Source organism: Amblyraja radiata, chromosome 29, assembly GCF_010909765.2.
Source record: "Amblyraja radiata isolate CabotCenter1 chromosome 29, sAmbRad1.1.pri, whole genome shotgun sequence".
Lineage (NCBI taxonomy): Eukaryota > Metazoa > Chordata > Chondrichthyes > Rajiformes > Rajidae > Amblyraja > Amblyraja radiata.
Window position 1 is genome coordinate 21,099,287 of NC_045984.1, and position 12,647 is coordinate 21,111,933.

The window sequence follows — 12,647 nt, forward strand, 5'->3', positions numbered from 1 at the left end:
AACATTTTATCTCCCCTTCCCATTCCCTTACCGACCAGTCTGTCCTGGGCCTCATCCATTGCCAGAGTGAGGCCACACTCCAACTAGAGGAACAGCACCTCAAATTCCAAAGATTAGCTTAGAGCCTAACAGTATGAACAATGAATCCTCCAAATTAACGTAACTAACCTACAAATGCCACCTTCCCTTTCTCCCCAACCTTCCCTGTGCTACACCTAGGTGTGCACTCATTTCTCAATGGTCCCAACCCCCCATTCTCCTATTCCACCAGTTTTCCTTCGTCTAGCTTTATATTGAATGCCTCTATAAGGTTTCTCCCTATAAGAAACTAGTTGTCTTCTTCAGTGGAATTTGACCAACCATTTGCCAAACCCCCCTCATCTGTATACTCCTATCACTTGCCACATTTCGACATTCTCTTCCCACCTCTCTTCCAGCTTTCTCACACCTACTGCAATTTGTCTGAAGAAGGGGCAGACCCAAAACATTGCCGAGCCATAATGTCCAGATTTGCTGCCTGACCCACTGAGATACTGCACAACATTGTGTCTTGAATTTTCCAATTTTAAGTAAGCTCCAACAAACCGCCCCCTTCCTGCCTCCATCTCCTATGCCTTACCTGGATTCTCACCTATGAGTATATAAGAATGTATATTGAATCTGCAACGATATTTGCAGGAAATGTGTTTATGAGATTATCGTGTTTGCAAATTGGAAACACTGTGCGAGAACAATTGGAAATTAAAGGAATACAATTTTCATAATTGATAGGAAATTGACTGTGAGTTACCTAAATGATTCTACAACACATGTTAAGAATGTTGCATTGATTATGCTGTTTTCGAACAGGGCTATGATCTGAGGACAGTAAGAAAAATTGTGTTAGAATGAGAAAAAAAGGGAACGATGAAGTAATATATCAGCAGAAAACTATCTTGTACAACGTTCTCACCTCAACTGCAAAGATGGTTGATGTTTCTGAAGGGTTTCTTTTAATTTCTTCAATTGGCAGACTAACAATGAACGTCATGTTGTAATTAATGTCATTTGTTAAGTCGATTGGAGCTGGAGCTGTGGAAATATAGTGAGCAATTTGGCACGCTGATACTACAACAATTTAAAAATAGTTTAAGAACAGTTTCCCAGTTATGGTTTTCTACACAGCTTAAGCAACAGATCGAGTAGCATAATTGTGATCTGAAGCAATTGTTTGATACATTTGAGTGAAATTCTGCACGAGATGTAGATGAGAATATTTGTGAGTTGTTCCTAGCTTAAGGCTGAAAAGTAGGTACCAATGCAGCTTTTGCTTTGTTAAGAAACAAAAACCTTGCCATCAGCAAGGAAATTTTCAATTCATTCACTTCTCAATCAAGATTGTATTCGTGAACAAAAGACAAGGCATAATTTCCAGAGTTTCAACTGATAATCTAGTAGAATATGGGTGGTGGAAGTGTCATAAATGCAGTGAATATCCAAAGATTCCTGAAACAATTAAATGGAAACCCAAACTCACCCGTGACGATGGGCTGCACAGTGTGACCTGGAAGCAAAGAAAGAAACATAGGTAGTTTACAACCAACAGGATGAACTTTGAATTTTCCAATTTTAAGTAACCTTCAACAAAGACACCCCACCCCTCCCCCCCTTCTGTGCCCCACCTGGATTCACTCATATTTCACCCCTCCTGTTAGTGACGATGCCTTAGAATCATAGGCATACTGCGTGGAAACGCCCTTCGGCCCAACTTAAGCACACACCAGTCAACGTCCTAGCTAAAGTATACCCACCTGTCTGCGTTTGATCCATATCCCTCCAAACCAGTCCTATCCATGTGCCTGTCTAACTTTGTTTTAAACGTTGCGATAGTTACTTTTAGTACCTGGAGATCTCCTTATACTAGATGTGCGCAGAGCATGTAGCTGAGTTACCTGGATTCTCTTGATTGTTTAGATTACTTTGTTCAGTTACAGGTGGCTCTGTAAAGAAAATTTCAAAAAAACTATTGGAATAATGTTATTAAAAGTTATGAATTCATCAAAAATTCATACAAACATCAAATGCTCTAAAAGAATTCAAGGATATTTTCAAAGGATATGTTCCATTTCTTGGATCTTATAAAGTACACCTGTTATGTGTGTTTTGACTCTCTGCCTCAGAGGGCGGTGGAGGCCGGTTCTCTGGATACTTTCAAGAGAGAGCTAGATTGGGCTCTTAAAGATAGCGGAGTCAGGGGATATGGGGAGAAGGCAGGAACGGGGTACTGATTGTGGATAATCAGCCATGATCACATTGAATGGCGGTGCTGGCTCGAAGGGCTGAATGGCCTACTCCTGCACCTATTGTCTATTGACCTATTTTTTGTTATCTCGCTCTTTGACAGCTGACCTAGTCATAAAATACTTCGCCAAATAAATCACAACAATTTGCTTCTCAGGTCATTTTAATGTTTGTTTCTCTCTAACTGAAAGCAGTGGTGCAACATGGGAATTATTAGTCAAGGCCCACTGGTAAGACAGTTTTTCAAGTGCTGGTGTCTAAAAGGCATTTGATCTAAGAAGTCATAAAAACAGCTATTCAACTCTGTAGGAATTCTACACAGTTTAAGCAACAGATGGAGAAGAACAAATGTAACGTGAGACATTGTTTGATGAATTGATACAAACTCACCATGGACATAGGGCTGTACAGTGAAATCTGAAAACAAACAACGAAATATATGTAGGACCAATCCAATGGCATGAACTTTAAATTCAGACAATTTAGGCAATCTTTAAAAACGACCAACCACAACAACACTGTGTCCTGTGGGCTCGCACCTATTAAAATCCACCCCCTTGCTCTCCATCTACATTCCTTCCCCGGCATCAAATTTGCATCTCTTCAATTCTTTTCCCTCACCCCTTATGTTTTTTCGTCTCTGGCCTTTGTCCAACCTTCTGCGAATCAAAACTCTACTTCACCTGTGTTCACCTAATAATGACGTGCTTTGTACTGCCTCCGCTCTCTTCCAGCTTTCTTCTCCCCCCTCCCCCCCACCACCTCACAATCAGTCTGAAGAAGGATCTCGGGCTGAAATGTCACCCATTCACATTCTCCAGTGATGCTGCCTGACCCGCTGAGTTACGCTAGCACTTTGGGTCTTCTAAAAGTGCATGTAACCTTTTAATGGAGGAGGGTATTTTTGACTGCTCCTTGAATATTTATCAGGAGGAAAGTTTTTTTGTGAGTGGGTCATACCAGTGAGGCAGTGTGTTTGTGCAAAGGCAGGCTCCGAAGAGCAAGTCTGCGAATGATTTTAAATGTTGCTTCCTCAGAACCCATAGGATATCATACCTGGTTGTCACTGATCTAAATATGTAAATACCTAAGAACGTTACTATAAATCAATAGTTACCGTAGATTGCACAAGTACAATATGAAGAGAAACACCGAGGAATATTTTGATAAGTACCGTTTACATAGAGGCTGTAGCTTTGCAGTAAGTATGGCCCCAGTGAGGAAATGCCATTGGTCTTCTCGCTAAATACAGCATAAACCTTTTCTCGGTTGATGGGTTCCATGGTGGACACGTTTTGGAATGAACAATTAGCTGTCACTCTGGAGCTGTTAACCATTTCCGCTCTGCGAAAAAGCAAAAGCCATTTGTGATAAGTGCAAAATAATTTAGAGCAAAGTTGTTTGCATGTCTTAGCAAGAGCACAGCTAAACATTGCTGTGGCTGATTATAAGGGTAGAAGCAATAGTCACAGAAAGCCGACTCTCAATTTGTCCGTCTCTGCCGCATCTGCTCCAACTCCCATGGGAATGGGCTTCCCATTCTAGGGCATCTGAGATATGCCCTTTCTTGAGTAAACATGGATTACCACTGATTGTCATTGATGGATCTTTCACTCACGTCTCATCTAATTCTGCTCTCGCATCCGCATCGTCCAGACGAAACAAGGACAGAGTTCCCCTCGTCCTATGCTTTCATCCCACCTGTCTTGAACCTCATCTATTGCATTTGGTGCTCCTGATGTGGGCTCATTTACGTTGGCAAGACCAAGCACAGTCTAGGTGACCATTTAGCTGAACACGTGCAGTGTCGACCAAGGCCTACTGGATCTCCCAGTTTTATAACATTTTATCTCCCCTTCCCATTCCCTTACCGACCAGTCTGTCCTGGGCCTCATCCATTGCCAGAGTGAGGCCACACTCCAACTAGAGGAACAGCACCTCAAATTCCAAAGATTAGCTTAGAGCCTAACAGTATGAACAATGAATCCTCCAAATTAACGTAACTAACCTACAAATGCCACCTTCCCTTTCTCCCCAACCTTCCCTGTGCTACACCTAGGTGTGCACTCATTTCTCAATGGTCCCAACCCCCCATTCTCCTATTCCACCAGTTTTCCTTCATCTAGCTTTATATTTAATGCCTCTTTAAGGTTTCTCCCTATAAGAAACTAGTTGTCATCTTCAGTGGAATTTGACCAACCATTTGCCAAACCCCATTCATCTGTATACTCCTATCACTTGCCACATTTCGACATTCTCTTCCCACCTCTCTTCCAGCTTTCTCACACCTACTGCAATATGTCTGAAGAAGGGGCAGACCCAAAACAATGGCGAGCCATAATGTCCAGATTTGCTGCCTGACCCACTGAGGTACTGCACAACATTGTGTCTTGAATTTTCCAATTTTAAGTAAGCTCCAACAAACCGCCCCCTTCCTGCCTCCCTCTCCTATGCCTTACCTGGACTCTCACCTATGAGTATATAAGAATGTATATTGACTCTGCAACGATATTTGCAGGAAATGTGTTTATGAGATTATCGTGTTTGCATATTGGAAACACTGTGTGAGAACACTTGGAAATTAAAGGAATGCAATTTTCATAATTGATAGGAAATTGACTGTGAGTTACCTGAATGATTCTACAACACATGTTAAAAATGTTGCATTGATTATGCTGTTTTCGAACAGGGCTATGATCTGACGACAGTAAGAAAAATTGTGTTAGAATGAGAAAAAAAGGGAACGATGAAGTAATATATCAGCAGAAAACTATCTTGTACAACTTTCTCACCTCAACTGCAAAGATGGTTGATGTTTCTGAAGGGTTTCTTTTAATTTCTTCAAATGGCAGACTAACAATGAACGTCATGTTGTAATTAATGTCATTTGTTAAGTCGATTGGAGCTGGAACTGTGGAAATATAGTGAGCAATTTAGCACGCTGATACAACAACAATTTAAAAATAGTTTAAGAACAGTTTACCAGTTATGGTTTTCTACACAGCTTAAGCAACAGATCGAGTAGAATAATTGTGATCTGAAGCAATTGTTTGATACATTTGAGTGAAATTCTGCACAAGATGTAGATGAGAATATTTGTGAGGTGTTCCTAGCTTAAGGCTGAAAAGTAGGTACCAATGCAGCTTTTGCTTTGTTAAGAAACAAAAACCTTTCCATCAACAAGGAAAATTTCAATGCATTAATTTCTAAATCAAGATTTTATTCGTGAACAAAAGACAAGGCATAATTTCCCGAGTTTCAACTAATAATCTAGTAGAATATGGGTGGTGGAAGTGTCATAAATGCAGTGAATAACCAAAGATTCCTGAAACAATTAAATGGAAACCCAAACTCACCTGTGACGATGGGCTGCACAGTGTGACCTGGAAGCAAAGAATGAAACATAGGTAGTTTACAACCAACAGGATAAACTTTGAATTTTCCAATTTTAAGTAACCTCTAACAAAGACACCCCACCCCCTCCTGTGCTCCACCTGGATTCACACATATTTCACCCCTCCTGTAAGTGAGGATGCCTTAGAAACATAGTCACACTGCGTGGAAACACCCTTCGGCCCAACTTATACACACACCAGTCAACGATCTAGCTAAAATATACCCACCTGTCTGCGTTTGATCCATATCCCTCCAAACCAGTCCTATCCATGTACCTGTCTAACTTTGTTTTAAACGTTGCGATAGTCCCTGCCTCAACTACCTCTTCTGACAGCTCGTTCCATACACCCACTAACCTTTGTGTGAAAATTTTACCCCTTAGATTCCTAGTAATTTTTTCACCTTAAACCCATGTCCTCATGTCCTCGATTCCCCTAATCTGCGCACGAGACTCTGTGCATCTAACCAAACTATTCTCTCATGCTTTTATATACCTCTATAAGACCCCCCTCATCCTCTTGTGCTCCAAGGAATAGATTCCCAGCCTACACAAACACTCCCTGTAGCTCAAATCCTCGAGTCCTGGCAACATCCTTGTAATTTTTCTCTGTACCCATTCCAGCTTGACAACATTTTTCCTAAAACATGTTGAACACAATACTCTAAATGGGGCCTCAACAGCATCTTATATAACTGCAACATGACCTCCCTACATTTATACTCAATACTCTGATGAAGGCCAATGTGCCAAAATCCTTTTTGACCACCCTATCTACCTGTGGCTCCACCTTCAAGGAATGATGTGGATGCACTCTTAGGTCCCTAACACTTGTCTATAACACTCCCCAGGGCCCTGCCATTCACTGTGTAGGTCCTGCCCATGTCCTGCCCTGTCAACGCTTCTATTTCCTTCCACAGGTGTTGCCGGACTTACTGAGTTCCTCCAGCATTTTGTTGTTTGCTCCAGTTTCCAGCATTTGTAATCTCTTATGTCTCCCCTTTGGAAACAAAGCCTCTACTTTTCCTTCTTCATCCACAATTTCCCTTCAATTATAATAAAAGCTATAAAATATCATACTGGGAGATCCAATCCTGATCATTTACCACCTGACACATTGTAGTGATAGTGGGCGGAGTACAGCCTAGTTTTGGTTTTATTTTGTGGTTCTTTGCGAATTATGAATGCTTTTAGTACTTGGAGATCTCCGTATACTTGATGTGTGCAGAGCATGTAGCTGAGTTACCTGGATTCTCTTGATTGTCTGGTTTATTTTGTTCAGGAACAATTGGTGGCTCTGTAAAGAAAATTTCAAAAAAACTATTGGAATAATGTTATTAAAAGATATGAATTCATCAAAAATTCATACAAACATAAAATGCCCTAAAATAATTCAAGGATATTTTCCAAGGATATGTTCCATTTCTTGGATCTTATAAAGTACACCTGTTATGTGTGTTTTTGAATCTCTGCCTCAGAGGGCGGTGGAGGCCGGTTCTCTGGATACATTCAAGAGAGAGCTAGATTGGACTCTTAAAGATAGCGAAGTCAGGGGATATGGGGAGAAGGTAGGAACGGGGTACTGATTGTGGATGATCAGCCATGATCACATTGAATGGCGGTGCTGGCTCGAAGGGCTGAATGGTCTACTCCTGCACCTATTGTCCATTGGCCTATTTTTTGTTATCTCGCTCTTTGACAGCTGACCTAGTCATAAAATGCTTCGCCAAATAAATCACAACAATTTGCTTCTCAGGTTATTTTAATGTTTGTTTCTCTCCAACTTAAAGCAGTGATGCAACATGGGAATTATTTGTCAAGGTCCACTGATAAGACAGTTTTTCAAGTACAGGTTTCTGAAAGGCATTTTATCTAAGAAGTCTTAAAAACATCTAATCAACTCTGTAGGAATTCTACACAGTGTAAGCAACAGATGGAGAAGAACAAATATAACGTAAGACAATTGTTTGATGAATTGATACAAACTCACCATTGACATTGGGCTGTACAGTGAAATCTGAAAACAAACAAGGAAATATATGTAGGACCAATCCAATGGCATGAACTTTAAATTCAGGCAATTCAGGCAATCTTTAAAAACCACCAACCACAACAACACTGTGTCCCACCTAGGCTTGCACCTATTAAACTCCTCCCCCTTGCCCTCCATCTACATTCCTTCCCATGGCATCGAATTTGCATCTCTTCAATTCTTTTCCCTCACCCCTTATGTTTTTTCGTCTCTGGCCTTTGCCCAACCTTCTCCAAATCAAAACTCTACTTCACCTGTGTTCACCTAATAATGACGTGCTTTGTATTGCCTCCGTTCTCTTACAGCTTTCTTCTCCCCCCCCCCCCCCACCTCACAATCAGTCTGAAGAAGGATCTCGGGCTGAAATGTCACCCTTTCACGTTCTCCAGTGATGCTGCCTGACCCGCTGAGATATTCTAGCACTTTGTGTCTTCTAAAAATGCATGTAACCTTTTAATGGAGGAATTTTCTTTTGACTGCTCCTTGAATATTTATCAGGAGGAAAGTATTTTTGTGAGTGGGTCATACCAGTGAGGCAGTGTGTTTGTGCAAAGGCAGGCTCCGAAGAGCAAGTCTGCGAATGATTTTAAATTTTGCTTCCTCAGATCCCATAGGATATCATACCTGGTTGTCCCTGATCTAAATATGTAAATACCAAAGAACGTTACTATAAGTCAATAGTTACCGTAGATTGCACAAGTACAATATGAAGAGAAACACAGAGGAATATTTTGATAAGTACCGTTTACATAGAGGCTGTTGCTTTGCAGTAAGTATGACCCCAGTGAGGAAATGTAATGGGTCTTCTCGCTAAATACATCATAAACCTTTTCTCGGTTGATGGGTTCCATGGTGGACACGTTTTGGAATGAACAATTAGCTGTCACTCTGGAGCTGTTAACCATTTCCGCTCTGCGAAAAAGCAAAAGCCATTTGTGATAAGTGTAAAAGAATTTAGTGCAAAGTTGTTTGCAGTCTTAACAAGAGCACAGCTAAACATTGCTGTGGCTGATTATAAAGGTAGAAGCAATAGTCACAGAAAGCCTACTCTCAATTTATCCGGCTCCGCCGCATCTGCTCCCACTCCCATGGGAATGGGCTTCCCATTCTAGGGCATCTGAGATATGCCCTTTCTTGAGTAAACATGGATTACCACTGGTTGTCATAGATGGATCTTTCACTCACGTCTCATCTAATTCTGCTCTCGCATCCGCCTCATCCAGTCGAAACAAGGATAGAGTTCCCCTCGTCCTTAGCTTTCATCCCACAAACTAGAGGAACAGCACCTCAAATTCCGAAGAGTAGCTTGGAGCCTAACAGTACGAACAATGAATCCTCTAATTTAACGTAATTAACCTACAAATGCCACCTTCCATTTCTCCCCAACCTTCCCTGTGCTACACCTGGGTGTGCACTCATTTCTCAATGGTCCCAACCCCCCATTCTACTATTCCACCAGTTTTCCTTCCTCTGGCTTTATATTTAATGCCTCTTTAAGGTTTCTCCCTATACGAAACTGGTTGTCTTCTTCAGTGGAATTTGACCAACCATTTGCCACATTTTGACATCCTCTTCCCCCCTCTCTTCCAGCTTTCTCACACCTACTGCTGTTGGTCTGAAGAAGGGCCCGACCCAAAACATTGCCTAGGCATAATATCCAGATTTGCCTGACCCGCTGAGGTACAGCACAACATTGTGTCTTGAATTTTCCAATTTGAAGTAAGCTCCAACAAACTGCCCCCACCCCGCATCCCTCTCCTGTGCCCCACCTGGACTTGCACTAATGAATATATAAGAATGTATATTGACTCTGCAATGATATTTTGCAGGAAATGTGTTTATGAGATTATCGTGTTTGCAAATTGGAAACACTGTGCAAGAATAATTGGAAATTAAAGGAATGCAATTTTCATAATTGATAGGAAAGTGACTGTGAGTTACCTGAATGATTCTACAACACATGATAAGAATGTTTCATTGATACTGCTGTTTTCGAACAGGTCTATGATCTGAGGTCAGTAAGGAAAATTGTGTTAGAATTAGAAAAAAACGGGAACAATGAAGTAATAAATCAGCAGAAAACTATCTTGTACAACATTCTCACCTCAGCTGCAATGATGGTTGATGTCTCTGAACGGTTTCTTTGAATTTCTTCAATTGGCAGACTAACAATGAACGTCACATTGTAATTAATGTCATTTGTTAAGTCGATTGGAGCTGGGACTGTGGAAATATAGTGAGCAATTTAGCCGCTGATACTACAACAATTTTAAAATCTTAAGCAACAGATCGAGTAGAATAATTGTGATCTGAAGCAATTGTTTGATACATTTAAGTGAAATTCTGCACAAGATGTAGATGAGAATATTTGTGAGGTGTTCCTAGCTTAAGGCTGAAAAGTAGGTACCAATGCAGCTTTTGCTTTGTTAAGAAACAAAAACCTTTCCATCAACAAGGAAAGTTTTCAATGCATTAATTTCTAAATCAAGATTTTATTCGTGAACAAAAGACATAATTTCCCGAGTTTCAACTAATAATCTAGTAGAATATGGGTGGTGGAAGTGTCATAAATGCAGTGAATAACCAAAGATTCCTGAAACAATTAAATGGAAACCCAAACTCACCTGTGACGATGGGCTGCACAGTGTGACCTGGAAGCAAAGAATGAAACATAGGTAGTTTACAACCAACAGGATAAACTTTGAATTTTCCAATTTTAAGTAACCTCTAACAAAGACACCCCACCCCCTCCTGTGCTCCACCTGGATTCACACATATTTCACCCCTCCTGTAAGTGAGGATGCCTTAGAAACATAGTCACACTGTGTGGAAACACCCTAGCCCAACTTATACACACACCAGTCAACGATCTAGCTAAAATATACCCACCTGTCTGCGTTTGATCCATATCCCTCCAAACCAGTCCTATCCATGTACCTGTCTAACATTGTTTTAAACGTTGCGATAGTCCCTGCCTCAACTACCTCTTCTGACAGCTCGTTCCATACACCCACTAACCTTTGTGTGAAAATTTTACCCCTTAGATTCCTAGTAATTTTTTCACCTTAAACCCATGTCCTCATGTCCTCGATTCCCCTAATCTGCGCACGAGACTCTGTGCATCTAACCAAACTATTCTCTCATGCTTTTATATACCTCTATAAGACCCCCCTCATCCTCTTGTGCTCCAAGGAATAGATTCCCAGCCTACACAAACACTCCCTGTAGCTCAAATCCTCGAGTCCTGGCAACATCCTTGTAATTTTTCTCTGTACCCATTCCAGCTTGACAACATTTTTCCTAAAACATGTTGAACACAATACTCTAAATGGGGCCTCAACAGCATCTTATATAACTGCAACATGACCTCCCTACATTTATACTCAATACTCTGATGAAGGCCAATGTGCCAAAATCCTTTTTGACCACCCTATCTACCTGTGGCTCCACCTTCAAGGAATGATGTGGATGCACTCTTAGGTCCCTAACACTTGTCTATAACACTCCCCAGGGCCCTGCCATTCACTGTGTAGGTCCTGCCCATGTCCTGCCCTGTCAACGCTTCTATTTCCTTCCACAGGTGTTGCCGGACTTACTGAGTTCCTCCAGCATTTTGTTGTTTGCTCCAGTTTCCAGCATTTGTAATCTCTTATGTCTCCCCTTTGGAAACAAAGCCTCTACTTTTCCTTCTTCATCCACAATTTCCCTTCAATTATAATAAAAGCTATAAAATATCATACTGGGAGATCCAATCCTGATCATTTACCACCTGACACATTGTAGTGATAGTGGGCGGAGTACAGCCTAGTTTTGGTTTTATTTTGTGGTTCTTTGCGAATTATGAATGCTTTTAGTACTTGGAGATCTCCGTATACTTGATGTGTGCAGAGCATGTAGCTGAGTTACCTGGATTCTCTTGATTGTCTGGTTTATTTTGTTCAGGAACAATTGGTGGCTCTGTAAAGAAAATTTCAAAAAAACTATTGGAATAATGTTATTAAAAGATATGAATTCATCAAAAATTCATACAAACATAAAATGCCCTAAAATAATTCAAGGATATTTTCCAAGGATATGTTCCATTTCTTGGATCTTATAAAGTACACCTGTTATGTGTGTTTTTGAATCTCTGCCTCAGAGGGCGGTGGAGGCCGGTTCTCTGGATACATTCAAGAGAGAGCTAGATTGGACTCTTAAAGATAGCGAAGTCAGGGGATATGGGGAGAAGGTAGGAACGGGGTACTGATTGTGGATGATCAGCCATGATCACATTGAATGGCGGTGCTGGCTCGAAGGGCTGAATGGTCTACTCCTGCACCTATTGTCCATTGGCCTATTTTTTGTTATCTCGCTCTTTGACAGCTGACCTAGTCATAAAATGCTTCGCCAAATAAATCACAACAATTTGCTTCTCAGGTTATTTTAATGTTTGTTTCTCTCCAACTTAAAGCAGTGATGCAACATGGGAATTATTTGTCAAGGTCCACTGATAAGACAGTTTTTCAAGTACAGGTTTCTGAAAGGCATTTTATCTAAGAAGTCTTAAAAACATCTAATCAACTCTGTAGGAATTCTACACAGTGTAAGCAACAGATGGAGAAGAACAAATATAACGTAAGACAATTGTTTGATGAATTGATACAAACTCACCATTGACATTGGGCTGTACAGTGAAATCTGAAAACAAACAAGGAAATATATGTAGGACCAATCCAATGGCATGAACTTTAAATTCAGGCAATTCAGGCAATCTTTAAAAACCACCAACCACAACAACACTGTGTCCCACCTAGGCTTGCACCTATTAAACTCCTCCCCCTTGCCCTCCATCTACATTCCTTCCCATGGCATCGAATTTGCATCTCTTCAATTCTTTTCCCTCACCCCTTATGTTTTTTCGTCTCTGGCCTTTGCCCAACCTTCTTCAAATCAAAACTCTAC

At 40.9% G+C, this 12,647-nt stretch overlaps 2 protein-coding genes across 2 annotated transcripts in view; both read right to left on the reverse strand.

Moving 5' to 3' along the window:
• LOC116989730 (mucin-16-like) overlaps positions 1–10,379 on the reverse strand; it is a 47,423-nt gene extending 37,044 nt beyond the window's left edge. The window contains exons 1-11 of the mRNA XM_033047325.1: positions 10,331–10,379; positions 9,811–9,929; positions 9,648–9,715; positions 8,449–8,618; positions 7,665–7,691; positions 6,921–6,971; positions 5,637–5,663; positions 5,073–5,191; positions 4,911–4,978; positions 3,455–3,624; positions 1,517–1,543 (exon numbers count right to left, since the gene is read on the reverse strand). Coding sequence (XP_032903216.1) covers positions 1,517–1,543; positions 3,455–3,624; positions 4,911–4,978; positions 5,073–5,191; positions 5,637–5,663; positions 6,921–6,971; positions 7,665–7,691; positions 8,449–8,618; positions 9,648–9,715; positions 9,811–9,929; positions 10,331–10,379 — 895 coding nt within the window. The remainder of the gene's footprint in view (positions 1–1,516; positions 1,544–3,454; positions 3,625–4,910; positions 4,979–5,072; positions 5,192–5,636; positions 5,664–6,920; positions 6,972–7,664; positions 7,692–8,448; positions 8,619–9,647; positions 9,716–9,810; positions 9,930–10,330) is intronic.
• Positions 10,380–11,236: 857 nt separating this feature from the next.
• The window catches only part of LOC116989450 (mucin-16-like), a 127,273-nt gene continuing 125,862 nt past the window's right edge, over positions 11,237–12,647 (reverse strand). The window contains exons 96-97 of the mRNA XM_033046828.1: positions 12,357–12,383; positions 11,237–11,663 (exon numbers count right to left, since the gene is read on the reverse strand). Coding sequence (XP_032902719.1) covers positions 11,557–11,663; positions 12,357–12,383 — 134 coding nt within the window. The 3' untranslated portion in view covers positions 11,237–11,556. The remainder of the gene's footprint in view (positions 11,664–12,356; positions 12,384–12,647) is intronic.